The sequence below is a fragment of the Abramis brama genome (assembly GCF_963993115.1).
Source record: "Abramis brama genome assembly, chromosome: 3".
Taxonomy (NCBI): domain Eukaryota; kingdom Metazoa; phylum Chordata; class Actinopteri; order Cypriniformes; family Leuciscidae; genus Abramis; species Abramis brama.
Genome location: NC_139965.1, coordinates 14,907,239 through 14,927,753, shown reverse-complemented (window position 1 = coordinate 14,927,753; position 20,515 = coordinate 14,907,239). Strand labels below are relative to the sequence as shown.

Below are 20,515 nucleotides of genomic sequence, written 5' to 3'. Positions count from 1 at the left end.
ATCACATGATTTTAAACCTAAATGTGATGGATTTAATGCGTGTATACAGAACATTTTAAAATAAAGCCATTTTATTTTATTCAGGTCATATTTGCTGTTGAGTGGAAGCAAAAATGAGTCAAGTAATTGTCTCTGTAATTTTAAGCATTGTGAGCAGGCGGAGATGACCCTTCAGGCGGTGGCGGAGACGGAGGGAGGAGCCATGGTGGAGAAAGGGCTGACGACTCCAGGGGGCCGACTGACGGAGGTGGAGCAGATGGAAGGATACTCGGATGAAGGTGGAGACCAGGGATCCACCGACCCTGATGGAGTTGGCGACTGGAAGACCTGCGGCTAACCCAAATCACAGAAGATGGACTGAGGGTGAGCTGAGGGGCTGACAGGAAGCAGAGGCAGGGATGAGAGATGGATGATGGGAGGAGGCGGGAGAGGGAGGCTGGGTGGGAGTTCAGAATCAGGCTCAGGTTCGGGGACAGACACAGGCTCTGACGTGGTGGCGGCCATCCTGGCTGAAGGCTCAGGCGGTGTGGCGTCGGTGGCCATCGTGGCTGAGGACTCAGGCGGCGGCCATCTTTGCCGAGGGCTCAGTCGGTGACCATCTTTGCCGAGGACACAGGCACGGCAGGCATGACGTGAAGACATTCAGGCGGTGTGGCGAGGAAAATGGCTGGTGATGGTGGTTGAGTGGTTGTGTAATTATCAGCCTCACCCATGGTGAAGGCTGAACCATTCAACAACAGCACATGATCCAGGTATTGTGCGAATGAACAGGGTTTAGCGGCTGAAGCTGGCTGGTACAGAGGATCATCCAGTCCAAGCACGAACACGTTCTTTAGGACGTCATCTGTCCAGGTGAGCTGGTGTGAAATATCCAGAAACTCACAAAGGACATTTCTTTATATGTAAACAACTAAGAAAAAACAACTAAGAACTGCTTGGTTGCCACATAATATAAGATTCTCAATGAATATCTGTATTAAAGATGATTGCCACAATATAAATGTATCATAAAAGCAGTTCTTCTAAATGTTCCAACAAGCAAAACTGACAGCGAGACAGTGACAGAATCCCATATCGTCTGTTAATTTTCGTTTTCTCCAAAGCAAACTAACACAGTCACTGAATTGAATTTCTGGGACGCTTGTCTCACTAACTGTGATTGGACAAACACTCAAAGCTAGTGTGGTAAAGAACTTCCTTTACCTTATCAGTGGTTTCGTTTCAGAGGAATAAGTGCGCTGTGTTACAGGCTTTCGACACCAGTTTCTTGCGCTGCTTTACTGCTGACGATCCAGCCAGTTTTTGTGTCAGGTACATCGGAATAAAGGCGTAAAAATGAAACACAGATTATTATTGATCGCGCTTTTCATTGCTGCAACAGGTAAAACACTATTTTACATTATTACTCGTTTTGAAAGGAAATGTTAAATTACACTGTGTGTCCACCATTAATTAAACATTGTGTTATTTAGCCTAATTAGTACCTACTGACATAACATACAGTACTGAATCGCACTGCACTCTGGAACTTGAAAAAATATTAACATATGGTACTATATGCCAACAAAGTGCAAGCCAGAAAACTGACTGATTTCTTCAAAAAATAAGTGACTGTGCTGCAACATACAACTTCTGTATCCTATAGCCTAATTTAATTAATATTTAACTTTTGTGATTAGGTTATTTTTATTCATGAGAACGATTTTTTTAAACAAAAATGACAGGGAAGAGATTTATTTTTTGACATACTTTTCGGGAACTAGTTTAGATTTCCATGCATGACTTGAATCAACGCTATGAAGAGAAAATACTGAGGTCAAATTTTGTATAACGCGTCAGAACATTATAAAGAGTAAAGAGCAAGAAATATTAATAGCCTAAAATGTTTTTTTCTTGAAGTTGGTATGATGTAGGCTAGTTTTCTTCCCTTAATATTAAAAATGGACTGACTAGTCCAGTTCAGAAGTGTAAACTCTTAAGTGTACAAAAACTGTAACTGGGGTGGTACCCTTTCATAAATACACCTTTGTACTTAAAGAGTGCATATTAGTACCAAAAGTGTATATTAACCCTCAGACGGTCCTCGGTCATTTCTGACCGAAACATTTTCTGTTTTGAATTTCTAAAAATCACAGCTTCATCGGAATGATATGAAACTTGGTGACTTTTATGGCATTAGGTATGTGAATAAAAAAAAAATTGGGGTCATGATCCGATCATGCTAAGTGGTCGTAAAAAAATAGTCACACTACAGGCCTTCGGTCAAAAATGACCGACCCATAGGAAATGAATGGGAAATTGACAAAAAAATAATAATTCTCAGAATTTTTGTGTGTACAATCTACAAATCGACCACAATCCTAAAAAAAAGTACACAGCTGTAAAGGGGTGACACTCTACAACATCAAGAGTGCAAAAAAGACACACCCACCCACACACACGCACATACAAACACACTTTTATACACATACACACCAATAATTTTGATTACAAAAAATCTGTTTTGAATTTTTAAAAATCACAGCTTCATCTGAATATTACGAAACTTGGTGACTTTTATGGCATTAGGTATGTGAACACACAACAAAATTGAGGTCATGATCCGAGCATGCTAAGTAGTTGTAAAAAAAATAGTCACACTTGTGGTCTTCGGTCAAAAATGACCCCCATAGAAAATGAATGGGAAATTGAAAAAAAAAAAATGCATTTTTTTTAATTATTTTACATAAAGTGTTATAATTGAATGAATTGCATTTTTTGTTACAAATTCTGAAAAAAAAAAAAAAAAAGTAAATGTGTCCATAAACAGCTGGGGAATTCACATGCCTCTCCATAGAGAGCTGTACATGCCATCTAGTGGTTACACCATGGTTCTACGCTTTCTCTCCATACTCTCACCAGATGGTGCTAATCTGCTTAAAACTTTTTTTTTTGAAGGCCTAGACTCTATATTAAACTAAAATACTGCATTAAAAAAATAAAATAAAAATACATATATATATATATATATATAATTTTTATTTATTTTATATAATGGCAAAAATAGACCATAAATATTGCATAAATATTAATAAATTCAATAAAATTCTCTCAAAATACAAAATTAAAAAGAATAAATATTATAGAATAAAAATAAATTGCATTGATTTTACTGGGATGGAGGACGTTTCATTTTTAGGTGTCCGGTCACTTCTGACCGGGAAGGCCCTGGGTGTGACTCGGAAAGGAAGACCTTCTGAGGGTTAAATTGTAAATTAGAACCTTTTTAAAGGGGAGGGGGATTTAAGGTTTATTGGTACACTTTTTCCCAGTCATCTCAATGGCAAAAAGTGACCCAATCAACCTGAACTTCCCCCTACCATCCCAGTGACAGCTTTTGAACCATTTCTTCTGAGAGTGTACCTAAGTGCACATTTTTGTCTACTGATAAACAAACTTTCCCTAAAGCAAAGAGAGTGTCTGTTATTTTGTCAGCACTTTCTGTTATGCGGCTAATCTAAGGGTCACACATCATGTGAAATCGGCTGAAGTGAATTATCACATTTCCCTATTGGGAAATTGTAAATGTGTACTTGTGACAACGCACACACTTGTTGGGAGGAAGTGAATGTATGTAACACCATGTGCAAAACAGATGGAGGCTCTCAGTTGCGTATTTTTCTTACTTCCTCAAAAACGTTTACTTAGCTAAATACTGTTTTGTACAGGTAATTATTATTATTTTTAAATTATTAATCTTTTGTTTTGCCACTGAATTCTTTTGGCAGATGTAGCTCCCGCTTGGGAACAAATTTTCTCACAATCCTACATCACAAGTCTGCATCTTTTTCCTCAGCTCTCACCTCAGGTGAATATAGTTCAGCTGTTATGGTCAAACCGACCACAACAACTTGCCCCCCGAAAACAACAACAACTTGCCCCCCGAAGACAACAACAACTCACCACCCGAAGACAACAACAACTCGCCCCCCGAAGACAACAACAACCCACCACCCGAAGACAACAACAACTCACCACCCGAAGACAACAACAACTCGCCCCCCGAAGACAACAACAACCCACCATCCGAAGACAACAACAACTCGCCCCCCGAAGACAACAACCCACCACCCGAAGACAACAACAACTCGCCCCCCGAAGACAACAACAACCCACCACCCGAAGACAACAACAACTCGCCCCCCGAAGACAACAACAACTCACCACCCAAAGACAACAACATCCCGCCCCCCGAAGACAACAACAACTCGCCCCCCGAAGACAACAACAACTCACCCCCTTAAGACAACAACAACTCGCCCCCCGAAGACAACAACCCACCACCCGAAGACAACAACAACTCGCCCCCCGAAGACAACAACAACCCACCACCCGAAGACAACAACAACTCGCCCCCCGAAGACAACAACTCGCCCCCCGAAGACAACAACAACTCGCCCCCCGAAGACAACAACTCGCCCCCCGAAGACAACAACAACCCACCACCCGAAGACAACAACAACTCACCACCCGAAGACAACAACAACCCACCACCCGAAGACAACAACAACCCACCACCCGAAGACAACAACAACCCGCCACCCGAAGACAACAACAACTCGCCACCCGAAGACAACAACAACTCGCCCCCCGAAGACAACAACAGCCCTTCCACCAGCACCAACGACAAAGGGGAGTTATAATGTTACTGATGGAAAAGGCAATATCTGTATTCTGGCTGACTTGGAAATCGGGATCCGTGTGAACAACAGTGAGGTAAGAAGCTTTCTGTTGGATCTATGTTACATCCAAATGCGATTCCTGTTTATTATATCTAAACCACTTTTATCCTTCACACTGTCTACCTTGTCATTTTTCCATATTCCATATAAATATTATCCATTGTTCTAAAACATTTCTGTCTTTCTAGGTTAATGGCACGTTCATTGTTCAGCCAAGCAAAACTAATTCCAGTGGACAATGTTTGGATAAAACGGCTAAAATCATTCTCAGTTTTAACGAAGGCCATTTTATCCTAAAATTTAAAAATGTAAGTCTTTCAAAAATAGCCTATTCTGAACAATGTTGTCATGTATGATGAAATTTAATCAACAAAAGATATCATATACATTTAGAAGATCTAGAAGATTCTTTTACCTTTGTAGTTAGTCTATATCAGACTAGTGGACTTTTTTTGCAAAATTAATTGATGTATCTTTCAGTACAATCTGGGTTTGTGTGGTCTGAAAACAGAACTTTGAGCCACTTTAGGAGTCAGTGTAAAGTCTGGGTTATTTATTCTCTCTGCCTGAGCCGCCTCTCAGCAACAATTTAACCAATAAGCTCACAGGGAGGCACCAGGTGTTCTCAGCTGATTGATTATGATATGGTGACCCACATCATATATATCTGGCAACATATGGCAATGGAAGCTGCGGTTGCCATAGTAACTACATCTCATACAATAAACAGAATATAACGGCTCTCAAACCAAACATTTGCTACAACCACAGCTATACCAAAATATTTGAGTTATGGCGAATAATAACATTACAGAAAAAAAAAAAGAAAAAAAAAAACGTATACCAAACTGGGCCGAGGACAAAAAGGCCATTCTTTTAGAAGAATACGGTAAAAGAAAAAACACCATCAAAAGTCGATATAATCCATCAGTCACTCATGTGCACAAGACCAAAGCCTGGCAGGAGATAACGGAAAATATTTACTCAAGAAATCTAGCTGTCAAGCGCACAGTAGAAGAAGTCATGAAAAAGTATGAAAACGTAGTTGTGAGCTCAAGAAAAGAAACTACAAAAAGGAACCTGGAAAAACCGGTGAGTTATATATGCTAGTTAAATTGATTTACGTGACTGGATATATTGTATCAAAAAGTAGCTCTTGGTTTAATACAGTTAAACAAATGTTTTATTGTGTAAAGGAGGAGGGCCACCGCCACAAGACCTGTCCAAGACATCAAAACTGCTACAAGAAATATTAGGCTCTACTCTAGTCGGTATTGCTGGCGTGCCTCAAAGCAGCTCGGGAAGCAGGTAAAATAATGCAGATTAGCGCTAATGCATTTGTAAAATGTCTTTTGCTTTCAAAGATGGTCATAATGTAAAGATACAGAGTTTTGGCAAGGTGCAATGATAATAATAATACATTTTTTTTCAGCCTATCCACCCCAAACTGGGAAAATGTTCCTGGAGCGACAAGCCCCACTTCCAGTCATCCAGCCATGAGGTTAGCGACATTAGGTTATTAGTGACAGCTGTGTCACATTCGGTAACGAGTAAAAAGGAAAAACGTTTCACAATTGTGACCCTAGACCACAAAACCAACAATACATTGTATGGGTCAAAATTATCGATTTTTCTTTTATGCCAAAAATCATTAGGATATTAAGTAAAGATCATGTTCCATGAAGATATATTTTGTAAATTTACTACCGTAAGTATATAAAACAATTATTTTTGTGAGTGGATGCAGCACAATACGAACATAAATGGACAACTTTAAAGGCGATTTTCTCAATGTTACGATTTTTCTGATTCCAGATTTTCAAATACTTGTATCTCGGCCAAATATTGTCTTATCCTAACAACCCATCAATCAATGGAACACTTTTTTATGGTGTATAAATCTCAATAAAAAAATAAAAAATTGACCCTTGTGACTGGTTTTGTGGTCCAGGGTCACAATTTAATTGTTAATATAAATAAAAAGTTGTTTTATCCGTTTTGTTTTCAGTCATCCGAGGAGAGAGGATCGGCCAGAGTAACATCTGGTCTCGCTGAACTTCAATGAGAAGTTCTTTTGCTGCAGAAGAGGAAAGCAGAGTTGGAGATTTCTAAATTAGAAATCTTAAAAATGCAGAACATAATACTTCAGTACAAAATCAACAAACTTGCACATGAGGGAAGAAGAATAACATAAACATTCATTTGTTGAGTATTTATTATTCAAATGATTTTTAATAGACCTACATAAATATTCATTTTATATAATAACCCAGTGTAATTTATTGTAAATGTTTCAATGTCTTTTTTTTTTTTTACTTTATAGCCTAAATAAAAATGTACTTTCATATACTGAAGTCTGTTTTCATTTTATTTATTTTTTTAGTTTGAACTTATTAATTTATACAGCATCTAATCTGGAAATTAATATACAGTTTATTTTATATTATATCACACTCCACGTCTTAATTTGGGTGCACTGCTTTATCAGGGTCAGTATGAGCGTCATCCTTCTTGTGTTATTCTTGTGCACTACAAAAACAAAAGGTTTTTGATATGTTAAACAGGATGACACATGCAATGATGACTCTCCCTGCTCTTGTTGGTTCCAGACGTGGTGAAGACAGTGAAATCTCTTTTTAAGCTGGCCAATTGTCCTTTCTATGATTACTCTGGTTTTTGTTAGAGCAGTGTAGTATCGTTCCTGCAATATGAAAAATGGAAGATGATAGCTATCTCTATTTCTGCACATTGAACTAATTTTATTGATCTATTCATCTTAGCTATACTGGTGTTATTTAAATGAATTTTACCTGTGCAGCTCCTATTGGATTTCTAAAAGGTGTCATAAGCCATGAATGACAGGGTTAGCTGATTGATTACGATATGGTGACCCACATCATATCAGTGTGATGCAGTTATGTAGATAATGTTTGTTACTCAGGTGGTTTATTGATTGTTACAGGATTGTTGTTGTGATTTGAAAATTGTGTGATGGTTTTATAATACATTATGGTTCTTATTCAATTGTGTTTGTGTATTTTTGGATAATATTCTAATTATCTTTTTTTGGACTTTCCAGAATGAGACCAAAAAAAAGGTCTATGTCGAGTATGTGGAGTATAATTTGACCTATGCTTTCAAACGTGGAGGTAAATTCCCTGCCATATGACTGGTCCAGTTTGCCTTATAAAACACCCACAACAACACACATCCTCAATTTTCAGCAATTTATTCCCAGGACTTTCAACTGTTGCTTGTACAGTTTTTTATTGGGCATCTAAACAAAGAGGTTAAATAAAAGTATCTGGCTTTTTTAACTTTAATAAGTTATATATATTTTAACTTATTGGTAATGAATACATTTTCCCAATTTCAAACATGAGTTGTAGTGGAAGAGTTCTGACCTATAATTATGACTTTTCGTTACAATTTCGTTTGTATGTTTGATAAAATAATTTTTTATTTTTGTCAACAAAGCGTTGAGAAATTACACAGGGAAGAACGAGTCTCTTGAGCTGTTTTCTGCGGATCCGGGTCACTCTTACTCCTGCAGTGCTGAGACCGTGTACATGGGGAACGGTGTGAGTCTAGATCTGACCAATTACAGACTTCAGGCCTTCAACATCAAAAACAAGGAATTTGGACCAAGTAAGTACAGAGTAATGACACTTCAATATCTTAAAGCACCCCATCCTTGTAGTCCTTAAAGAAACCTCTATGTTACACTCTACATCAAGTTATGTTGCTATTTGGACTATCCTCTTTGCCTTTTTTATGCACTGTATAGCTTATGTCCTGAACACAGGGATTTTACCAAGTAAGACATGTTTCTGGATCAACATATTTTGTGTCATATTCCTAACTCTACCCATAACTTATCCCTAAAATCAGAGGGAAATTATGGTGAATAACACTGATGTAGAAGCACTGGTTGTAAGCCTTAACGTGACATAAACTGTGAACTCAAATCTGATTGGTTGATTGGAATATTGTTCCAGGATCAACAAAGATGCTGTTATAAAGTCCAAAGGCTACCTAACATATTATTAACTAATGTGGATGCATGTTTTTTTTTTAAAGGGGTGATTGATTATGAGTTCACTTTTCTAACTTTAGTTAGTGTGTAATGTTGCTGTTTGAGCATAAAAAACATCTGCAAAGTTACAACGCTCAAAGTTCAAAGCAAAGGAAGATATTTGCTTTTAAAGAAATCATTTTTTAAGGACTACAACAAACGGCTGGTAGGGATTACACAACATTCCTCCCGGGTTAGTGACATCACCAAGCCTAAAATTTACATAAACCTGCCCCCGGAACACGCAGTCCATGTTGAGAAGAGGAAGAGTTATTGTAATACAGCACATTTGTGAGTCTGCTCAAGCTGTCGCATCCGTCTTTTCACATGCAGTACAGTACGTAACACAAATGCAATAGCATGTCACTCTGTAGGCATCTTACAACAGTTCCCACACGAGCGATTTATAGATTATCATGACTAGGGTGACCATATTTTAGTTTTCAGAAAACAGGACGGGGGCGTGGTTGATGGGCAGGGCGTGGTTTGAGGAGGCGTGGTTAAGAGGGTGGGGGCGTGGCTGGGGTGAATGCATCAAAAAATACTTGACAAATGCATTCACAACCTTGTTGTGACATAGGCCACAACCTATGTTATTGTACTTTAATACATAAAGGAATACATCCTTTCCATTCAATGTTTGGCCCGCAAAAATAGAATACTATTAAAAAAAAAGGTTTAGCTTTATAACACCTTTTACATGATGACACTATTTCTTTTCATTGCCATAAGCATAGGTTAAAAATCTACTGCTAAAATAAAAAATCTACTACACTATTTAAGTAAAAAAAAATTAAATCCTCCTGTTGTTCTCTTGTAGCCTATACTTTCTTTATGTGGGCTTCTAGGTCGCTAGCACCTGTATTTGACACTGACACGTGCGTGCCAGCTTTGTTGTTCATGCATTCTGCTTTACACGGATCCCGACCGAAATGAAAACGCAGGAATTTTCTCTGTAAATCATCTGTGAATTTACATTTGGGCTTTTTTTTACGCTGTTAGCTACTTACATCTTACCTCGCACTTGACCGCAAACTGAAGCGTCGAGTCACGCTGCTAAAATTCTGTGAACGTAAAGTCCGCCTACTTTGATTTGATTGGTCAATGTCAGAATATTTGAAATGACAAGCAGTGACAGACCAATGAGGCTGAGATGAACACACACACACACACACACACACTTCTGTTTTCTGACGTGCTCTCTGCTTGCCGCTGCGGAATCGGATTGAGGAACGCGCTGATTATAACAAGACGGGGCGAAGCCGAAGCCGGTTTCATATGTTTTGTGTGCAAAGGCAAGCGTATATTTAAAGTACACGCTTAATGGCCCAATGAAAAATAATGAAAACCAGGACATTTTCATCACTTTATAAAAAACAGACAGGACGGCCAGGACAGGACGTGAAAACAGGACATGTCCTGGGAAAACAGGACGGTTGGTCACCCTAATCATGACAAAATATGCTAATCAATGACTTGAAGATAGTTAACTCCACATCAGCTACATAAATTCGTCAACTAACCATTCAGAAACGTCCTGTTGCATTTTACATGTTGTCACTTCTTCTTGAGTCTCTCCTTCATTGTCCGACTCCAGTTTAAACATAAAAGGCAGAACAGTTTCTGACATTTTAGCTGCTAACACACACACCAGCTCTTGAAGCTCCGCCCTCTGTGCTGGGAGCAGCAGCTCATTTGCATTTAAAGGGACACACACGAAACGACGCATTTTTACTGACCCTCAAAAGGGGACAACTTTAATATGCTGTAAAAAATTATCTGTAGGGTATTTTGAGCTAAAACTTCACATACACACTCTGGGGACAACATAGACTTATTTTACATATTGTAAAAAGGGGCATTATACCCTTTAAATCATATGAAAGTCTGCTACTTTTTTAAATAGCTTTTTTATTATTTGACATGACAACTTTAAATGTCATGAACATTCAATTATTATCTGTAATACAACTGTAAACGAGCAGTTGTGTCTGCAATTTTGGCCACCTTTTTAAGTATTATGTATATCTGTTTCTACTGAATTATTGCTATTTTAAGACTGGAAAAAATACCCAACTTTTGTCGAGATTTACAGTTTGGATGAGTCAACGCTAGTTGCTGAAAGTCAGAGCCAGTCTTCAGATTTGAGTTGACAGTTTTGACAGAAAATTGCATAGTGTAAAATGATCACAGACTTTTGTTTCTTTTAGTTTCAGACAATAATTCCGTCCAGTCAGAGAATCAAACATGTTTGATATTGTTTGTTGTTTAGTGTTGGATTCCCAGTTTTTCCTGAACCACTCACAAAGTTGGCAAGTTTATGTCTAGTGTTTTAAAAATGTAGTTGTGTAGTGTGTTCCAGTCTTTAATTTTTGCCTTTAAAATTAGAAAATTGACCCTGTTTTCGTTTCTTCCAATGAGATACAAGTTCACTGTGCTCTATTTGTGTTTGTCCAACAGCTGATCTATGCAAGGCTGATAAACCGGACTACCGCATTCCCATCGCCGTGGGCATAATCCTCATCATTCTCATCGTCATTGTAGTCATTGCTTATCTTATCAGCAGAAAACGGAGAAGTAATGGGTACCAGTCACTATAGAGGCCTATAAGTCCTGATTTATACCAGCGATTCAGGCTTACAGGAGATTTAATGCTGTTATGTACGTCTTAATGTGAATGATGAACATGGATGGCTTAGGATCTGTCCAAACAATGTTTACTATTCAGAGACCGTATGCCACATCCTAACACAAGCTGCAACCATACAAACAAATGATTAAGTTAGTGCATGCCTTATTTAGCCTACCTTCATAAACTTTTTTGAAAGAACCTAACCTAATCCTGACATTACAGAAAGATGTGCAAAATCTACTTTTGCTCCATCTTGTGTAAGTGTTCTTTTCTGTAGGTGCTCTTCACTGCTTGTCTCATACATTGCATTTTCTGTGATTGGCTGATCAGCCAATGTTAATCTGATTAATATGTCCAAATTTGGTTTCAAACCAATAGGCTGCATAAAAGGGAATTCAGTTGCTCATGTTTATGATGGGATATATATAGGCCTTTACTGTGTTTTGTAATTAATAATAGAAAGGATTTTTATTTCTGTTGTGCTTGTTTTTTCTTTTTCTTTTTTTTCAAACTGAAGAGTTTTACTATTCTGTAGTGTGATCTGATCCTTTAACTCAAGCTGAATGCACTGAATAATGGGAATCATGTGTAATTTTGGATACAAATAATAAATAATTTGTCCCAAAAAAAGGTTACTTTTTTAATATGTAGCATTAAATAGAAAACGTGTCATGGTAATGCAAGCTGGTCCTGATTTGTCTTTCTCAGTTTTTGTAGCTTACCCACTTTAATTAATTTCATGTGGATTATTTTTGTATATTAGTGAAAAGAAAAAAGTTATGTGGTGTAGAAATGGAAGAGGAAGAGGGGGAAAACACAAGCATTATTTTTGGCAGTGTGTTATGTGGCGGCGCAGATGCAGAATCATGCAAAAGAGTATTTAGAACAGTTTTCTATTCATTTCACCCAAATATGAGTCCACGTTTTCAAAAAAAATATTTAAAGCAACATATCTAAAATCATCCTCTAAATTCAGTCTTTTTTCTTCTAAATTTGTTTTGGATTTTAGTAAGTCCTGCTTGAGAAAATCAACTTTTTATGCCTTTATTCATGCTATAAGGTTAAACATTGAGAGTAGTTTTTTGATTTAAGATTTTTTGTGCCATTTTCAAACTGCGTGCAGTCGAGGTGGCGCTCGAGAGCTCGTGCAGCACAGATGCATCTTTAGAAATAGTTGGGAATTGCTAGGAAATTTGAAACCAGATACACTAGTCTTTTCTGCCTCATCTTAAAGTTGTCTTTCTCTTTCAATACATTTTACTTTGTATTTTCTGTTTACCTTGCATATTCTTATGTCTGTGCAGCTCAGAAGTGTTTGTTGACATCTCTATTGCAAAACTATTTTCTTAGTTTTCTTGCTTCTTTTATAGAGTCCTGCACTGTAAAATATGACAGTGGTTTCAAGTTCAGCCTTTCCATCTGTATTGTCGAAAGACCAATGGCAAGCCTTTTTAACATTTAATCCTTAAAATGTACCAATGTATTTTCATGCTACTAGTGCTTAAAAATAAAAGTGATAAGGATAAGGTCACCCATGCAATGGATAAATTAACAGCTTATGAATGTAAAGGCAACTTAACTACTTTAATATTAATGAAAAATAAAAGTGACTTACATAAATCTCCTTGTTCTCCTTGTGTGTTTCTTTGCGTGTTAACAATTTAGCAGCAAGCCAAAATCAATTCAAACAAAGTCCATAATGTGCATTTTCATAATGTTCACGCACCTTTTGCTGCACACCAGCCCGCTCTCCCCTCATCACACTGGCCCCGTCGTATGCTTGCGCGATGAGTTTAGCTTTGTCATCATCAGTGAAAAGACTATTCAGCCTCTCCAGAATCACACTGGCAATCGACTTGGCTGTTTTATTAGAGATAGGGACGAAAGCATAGAAACGTTTTTGCACAGCAAGTCCCTGTCAATGTATCTGTGTGGTCCCTGTCCCTGAGTCTGTGTCTGTGTGGAAACGTCAGTAGTCTCATCTCTTGAATTGCAACGAATCTAGCTGACTTCACCTCTTCCATTATATGCTCCCTGATGACTGATAGCATGCAATCCAACAGCTCATTTTGTACAGTCTTTGATATACCTTTGAAGACTGTGGCAGTTTTCAAGTGCTCCTCAAACATCTCGTCTAGTGACGCTACCAAGTTGACCAGTCCATGAAAAATGCCAGTGTGACTTGAGCCTTCACTCTCATCTTTGCCCCTCAATGCTAATTCGAACAGGCCACAAAACTTCAAACAGTCGATAAGAAGGCCTAGAATGTGGTGGTTCTTACTAACCTCATCATTGTGACGAAGTACAGCTATCCAGTAACTGTCGTCCAACTGTGTGGCAATGTTGACCGTCCCGAAAGCCGCCAATTTTAGGCAACTGTCCATATGCATTTTCGCTGTTTCATGCTTTTTCACGTTCTCCGAGAGATGATGCATATCAGTGACACCTGTAGTTGTCCATGCGATGTCCGTCCCATTCTCGGGATGGAACAGAATGCAGGGGTAGCACAATAAAGCATTAGCTACTTCGCAACCTGCTAGCCATTTTTTCTGCTCGTACCAGTTCCTCGAGAATCCTCTATTATATGATTTCCCGCCCTTTGTAGATACTTGTTTTATTTTTAAATTTGCTCTTGGTTGCTCTCTTATTGAAGTAGGTGTTTCATAATTCACAATTCAAAATTGTTTTAAAATATTATTGGATGTCACTTAATCTAAAAGATTATTAATAGAGGTATGTTTGGTCCCACCAATCGCTGCACAAGTTAAGGTTACGTATGATGACGAAAGCACGTTAGTGCGAGCCCTCCCGGAACCCATAGAGAATGCAGTTCGGGAAAAAAAAAAAATCTTTGTATGGAAGACTATGGGAACACTCTGGGCGATTTTCGGCCAGAGTGATATCGCCCAAAAAGAGGCGGTACTCCACAGAACGTGACTTGACGCTGATTGGACTATATCCAGAGGCAGAACAATCAGTCTCTAGAACAGTTACAGCTAGCATAAAAACTGTTGAATATTGAACAAAAAAAAATAAAAAATCCCTACCTTTTGCACTTTGGTGATTCGTTGCCCAATCGCCCTAATGAAGAAACCGTGTGCTGAGCTTACAATCATGTTTCGCTGTAAATCCTATGTTTTTATTAATAATTTTGGTGTACTTTATTGTTCATTTTTGTGTGTTTTTCAAAATAAATGAACTGAATTCATTTTGAGTCTGCATTCATCATTAAATTAGTTTGGGCAAATGAGGACATAAATTAGGTTAAACTAGGCTACTGCATGTCCGCCCATAGAAAAATAAATAAATATAAAAATTACCAACTGATTCAAGAAGAATGATCCAGGAATTTCACTTTTCCGTTTACATAACGTATTTGGTCACCATGATTACGTTACGTAACAGTTACTTATTTTTGTTAGCTGGGTAAATTGTAACGGTTAAATGTTAAAATGGACTGCCATAGAAGTCTGTATGAACTCCTCAAGCTCCAGATGGGAGAAGGGCGGAAACATTCCGAAAACCCCATAGCATAACGGAGTCTTTTTCAGGGATTTGGGCCGCAATATAATATAACTATTGTTTTGAATGCATACTTAAAGAACAGCCGAAGAAAATGACGAGTAAGATATCTTATAAATAATGTGTATTTTATATATTGTTATTTGCAACAACCGAACCTGGACTGATCCGAGACTTCTTCTGACTCTGTTCCTCAGGCGAATCCGAGGCAGATGTTTCGGATGTTGCAGCGCAGAGCGCGAGCGATTCAGGCGAAGCGGGGACGTTAGTGGAAGTTACTTTCCAGAGGAACCCACGTCAAAAATACAAATACCTGGAGGCAGAACCCAAGATTTTAGGGGTAGGCTACACGTAAAGTTCGCGTCAAAGTAGAATACAATGTGTTGTGAAACACGTCCACTACTGAAGAGTTGTATTTGATATGTCTCATGATCCACAGGTGACGGAGATCGCGCTGACTGTCTTCTTCATTGGTTGCAGAATTACGTTTTTTATAGGAATGTCTTTTGAACACAGACGTCTGTATGATTTCAGTATGTCTTTTGAATGGATGACAGACACCATCATGCTAGCGTTTTCCGTCGTTGTAAGTGTTCATCGTTTGTGTTTTAACCGCGCAGGCATAATTATTATTATTATTTTATTTTTTACATATTTAATAAGCCTGCTTAAAAGCAATTTTAAGTTCATGCCTTGACGGCTAAATCAGAGATTGGAGGGTCACTGTCCTGCAGCTGTGACCCTGATGAAAACTCTCTCTAACCTGCTTTTAGTGATCCTGAAGACATTGGCTGCGTCTGAAATCGCTTAGGCTACTGTCTTGTGTACTACTTATGTTGAATAGCATAAGTAATTACTTCACGATTGTTAAAAAAAAGTAGGCTATGTTCTATATTATAAGTGTGTGTGTAGGCTACTCTAGTATGAATGTAATCCGGACAAACTACATTCGCCACAATGTCATTATCATGTGACACCAGGGTCAGTTGTGTTGCTCACTGTGTTTCACAAATCCTCTCATGTGGCCTCATGGGATATTAAAGTGTCCATAATATGCACACTTCAGAATCTCGCAGGATGAAGTAGGTCATCAGGGTACTTTTTCTCTACTCTTTATGAGTACTGTGTATTCGGACATGAGTGTTTTGTCACATACTGTTTTTCGCCTACTATGAATTATGCGATTTCAGATGCAGCCATTGATTAGCTTGTTCAGGTGTTTGATTAGGGTTGGAGGCGGAGCTAAACTCTGCAGGACAGTGACCCTTCAGGACAGAAGCTGCTCACCCCTGGTGTAACACTATGTTTTCCTTAAACAGGGCATTGTTGCTGGCAGTGTGGCGATAGCAGCGCAGAAACTCCACCTACCGACAGTAAGAGTATCTGGACACATAGCAACCAAAAAAAAGGAAATTTCATATTAAAAAAGTGTCATCATGCTAGTTATGCTCTATACGTAGAATGAGCCCACTGAAATTTTGAGTACCCATTCAGAATGTGTCAGGAAATTAGCATTTCTGAGCTTATGTGTGTCAATTTATTTCTTAACAGCTCAAGGCATGTTTGGGAATGCAGGTGGTCACATGTGTGACATTTACTTTCTGTCTCTTCTTCACGGCTCATCGACATGAATACCCTGGTGTTTGCTGGCATTACTACCATTATTATAATGAGACAATTCGTGAAAACAGCACATGTACACTTGTAGAGGTAAGCTAAATGATGTTTTATAAACAAAGTTCGGGAGGAGCACTTCAGATAATCAATCCAATATTACTTGTCATCAAACAATTACGTCTACCCTAATCAGCATGACAAGAAGTATATATATATCCACTCTGTCAACTCACCTAACATTCCTTGACAGTTTTCCAGCATCCCTCCACCACCCCGACTCCTCACTCTTGGCTCTTTCTTCACAGCCAGGAATACGGGGGGAGTACTCTGGGTTCGGGCCGAATACCGAGCCCGGAGCCCTCTCCTCGGACAGCACGCCAAATACGCATTTATTCTATCTGACTTATTTGTAAGTGTGAACTCGTGAAACTGTTTTAAAGAGAAAATTTCAATGCTATTATTGTCACTGTATGCTGTTCTCCTTTGAAATTACTGCTCTCCATACTGGATGTGGGAAAGCAAAAACTTTACTGAAACGGTTTCTAAATGTAGAAATTAAAGGGAAAGTTCACCCAAAAATTCTGTCATTAATTACTAACCCTCATGTCATTCCAAACACGCAAGACTTTCGTTAATTTTCTAAATGAAGATCTTTTTGATGAAATCTGAGTTTTCTGTCCCTCCATTGACAGCTACGCAACTACCACTTTGACGCTTCAAAAGGTTCATAAAGAGATTGTAAAACTAATCCATATGAATTGAGCGGTTTAGTCCAAATTTTCTGAAGAGGCTCAATCACTTTATATGATGAACAGATTTAATTCACATATAAACATTCATCAACTCACACATCAGGGTTGGTAAACAGAAGCTCTAGGGCTCGGGGATTGGCAAAACAGCTATTACATGATTATGAAATATTTGCCATTAAATGATTTATATATCGTTTACCCTCCTTACTTAAACAGCAGGGATTTGATCATCTGACTTCAATGGATCAACTCATGGAGGCGACTCAGATCGCTCTCTCTCTCACTCTCGCCGCGTACTGTTGCAAGGTGATTCCCTGCTGCACTGCCAGATCTCATGTGGTAAGCAATGCTCATTTCATAAACCTTTCCATGCTGGCGACCAGAACGAATGATGTGAAATATGATGCAGAGTTCTCGATTGTAAACCGTTTCTGTCTTTTTCAGCCCGTCATCGCCATGATGCCACCCACAGCTCCACAGTGAAAGTGAGAGTGTGTGCACCTAAAAAGACGTAATTTTATCTAATAATAAAACTGGCACATTATTAGACACACCAATACATTATACTATATTCAAACATAATATCACTATTTCTATACATTTATTTTAAAGGGCACCTATTATGCAAAATTCACTTTTACATGGTGTTTGAACATAAATGTGTGTTGGCAGTGTGTGAGCAAAACCACCCTAGAATGATAAAAATCCACCCAGTGTTTTTTTTATAATCCCTATAAATCATAAGCACTGTCTCAGAACGAGCTGTTCTAAGATTCTATGCAATGTGACGTAGAATTGCACAGGCCCCTCCCACGACTGTTGATTGACACTGCTGTTTGAGCATAGACCCACCCTGAGTGAGCTGGACACAGAGTCCACCATTGTTCGACGCTTGAGCAGCTGTAGACAAGAATGTCTCCTAAGCGATTGAGGTGTTTTGTTGTTGGATGTCAGAATGAACATAGCAGTCTTCATTTAACCTGAATGGGGAGTAGGCGTGGCTTGGAGTAAGATGGCTGCAACAGTTTCTCTCTGCTCAAAGGCCTAATGAAATCCATTAAAATCATCAAATTGCACTGACATCCAACAAAAGTCAAGACTGCTTGGAGTACAATGGCCACTACTGCAAAAATAGCAGCTGAAATGGCGGAAATGAAAAATTCCCTGAATTTTATGTCAAGGGAAATAAGTGAAGTGGTGGAACAACAAAGAAAACTGACAGGCCTCATGGAGGAGATCAGGCAACTAAAAACTATTATCCAACAGAAGGATGAACGTATTGAGCTCCTGGAACAAAGGGTGGATGACTTGGAACAGTATTCTAGAGCTGATGACCTTGTAATCACCGGCCTAGAGACTAGGCATCAAAGTTACGCCCGGGCTACAGGCCTATCTGGTGACCAACAAGGTGAGGATGCACCATCTGAGGAGCTTGACACCCTGGAGCAACAAGTGGTGCGCTTCATGAAGAGTAAAACCATTCCTCTGGACAGTCAGCAAATTTCAGCATGTTACATTCTTCCAAGTAAGGACAAAAAAACTAAACCTAAAATTACTGTCAAGTTTGCAAGTAGAAGGCACAAGGTGGAAATCCTGAAGGAAGCTAAGAAACTTAAAGGCACCGGAGTGTATTTAAATGAGCACTTGACAAAGAAAAATGCAGAAATTGCTTGGACCAGCCGTACCCTGAAAAAGGAAGTCAAAATTCAATCAACCTGGACCAGGAATGGAAAAGTTTTCATCCGGACGAATGGACCTCCGGAACAAGTCAAGGTGATTATGGTGAGAAAAATGAAGGACCTGGATCTGTACAAATGACAATAGTGAGTGCATCATTCTTTTTTTTCTTCTTGATTATTGGATCTCTTATAAGGAACTCATGACTTTTTCATTTAAGACTGAAGCTTTTGCAAGTGTTGATTATATAGAACGTGATACATATGATTTTGAAAATAATGTGGATCCAGAGACTAATTTATTTAATCATCTTAGGAACTCTTGTCAGTATTACACTGAGGAACAATTTGATGAGGTACAAATTGAACAGGCATTTTATTTTATTCATTTCAATTGCAGAAGTCTATCAAAACACTTTTCTGAAATCAAACATTTTTTGGAGACACTTAAAGTTAATTGCTTTATCTGAAACATAAAGAAAGGCAAGGAGGTTGATCTGAAATTAAAGGGCTATGATTTATATGTCACCAACCCAATAGGACTGGAGGGGGAGTGGCCCTCTATATCCATAATGAATTGAAATGTAGACCAGTTAAATGCATGACAACAGCCATTAATGATTTAATGGAAAGTGTAGCTGTAGAAATAGAATTAGAACAAAATAGGAATATTGTTGTTGCATGTGTATATAGAAAACCAGGATCAAAAGTGGAAACCTTCATAGATAAATTAGAAGAAATGATTCATGGTCTAAATAACAAACGAAATATCGTAATTTGTGGAGATTATAATATTGATCTTCTAAAGGTAGATTCACATATACAAAACTCAGATTTTTTTGAGACATTATATAAAAACGGGTTGTATCCATTAATAACGAAGCCTAGCAGAATAACCACAACTAGTGCAACTTTAATAGATAATATCTTTACAAATGTTTTGGAGAATCACATTACTAGTGGGTTGGTAATAAATGATATAAGTGACCATCTGCCTATATTTGCAATATTTGACTATAAGTTGCCTAAAAAAACAGTATACCATCAAATACACAAAAGAAAAAGGAGTGCTGATCATATTAATAAGTTTAAGAATGATTTAATCAAACAAGAGTGGAAAGAGGTGTACACAGATGATGTAAATAATGCTTATAATTCTTTTCTTAAATGTTATCTTACTTTGTATAATAAGCATTGTCCTGAGATCCCATGCAGATCCAAACAAAGGCAAAATAGTAAACCTTGGATAACAAACGGATTAAAAAATGCTTCTAAAAAGAAAAATAGACTTTATAAGGAGTTTATCAAATCAAGAACAGAGAATGCAGAAAAACGCTATAAGAAATACAAAAATAAGTTGACTGATATATTGAGACAAGCAAAAAAGGACTATTATAATAGAATGTTGCATGAAAATAAAAATAATATAAAGGCTACATGGAATATTCTGAACAATGTAATTGGGAATAAGACTGGACGAACGGAACTACCTAAATATTTTGAAAAGGACAATAGGGTGA

At 38.1% G+C, this 20,515-nt stretch overlaps 2 protein-coding genes and 1 long non-coding RNA gene across 4 annotated transcripts; all 3 read left to right on the top strand.

Moving 5' to 3' along the window:
* The first annotated feature begins 1,209 nt into the window (after positions 1 to 1,209).
* LOC311079509 (uncharacterized protein) lies at positions 1,210 to 12,111 on the top strand. The gene is made up of 6 exons (XM_084109008.1): positions 1,210 to 1,381; positions 3,836 to 4,755; positions 4,910 to 5,029; positions 7,801 to 7,870; positions 8,199 to 8,369; positions 11,257 to 12,111. Exons 1-6 carry the CDS (start codon positions 1,336 to 1,338, stop codon positions 11,394 to 11,396), a joined length of 1,467 nt encoding a protein of 488 aa, XP_083965134.1. The 5' UTR covers positions 1,210 to 1,335; the 3' UTR covers positions 11,397 to 12,111.
* On the top strand, positions 5,536 to 7,068 carry LOC311079510. Of its 2 annotated transcripts, XR_014605414.1 has the most exons (4): positions 5,536 to 5,813; positions 5,918 to 6,029; positions 6,154 to 6,222; positions 6,730 to 7,068. It is a non-coding gene; the product is annotated as an uncharacterized lncRNA (long non-coding RNA). The 2 variants fall into 2 exon arrangements; XR_014605415.1 differs by lacking the exon at positions 5,536 to 5,813 and having other exon boundaries at positions 5,821 to 6,029.
* Positions 12,112 to 14,913: 2,802 nt separating the features above from the next.
* LOC311080424 (uncharacterized protein) lies at positions 14,914 to 20,100 on the top strand. The gene is made up of 7 exons (XM_084110401.1): positions 14,914 to 15,051; positions 15,148 to 15,290; positions 15,390 to 15,536; positions 16,270 to 16,323; positions 16,502 to 16,660; positions 17,536 to 17,658; positions 17,764 to 20,100. Exons 1-7 carry the CDS (start codon positions 15,045 to 15,047, stop codon positions 17,800 to 17,802), a joined length of 672 nt encoding a protein of 223 aa, XP_083966527.1. The 5' UTR covers positions 14,914 to 15,044; the 3' UTR covers positions 17,803 to 20,100.
* Positions 20,101 to 20,515: the final 415 nt, after the last annotated feature.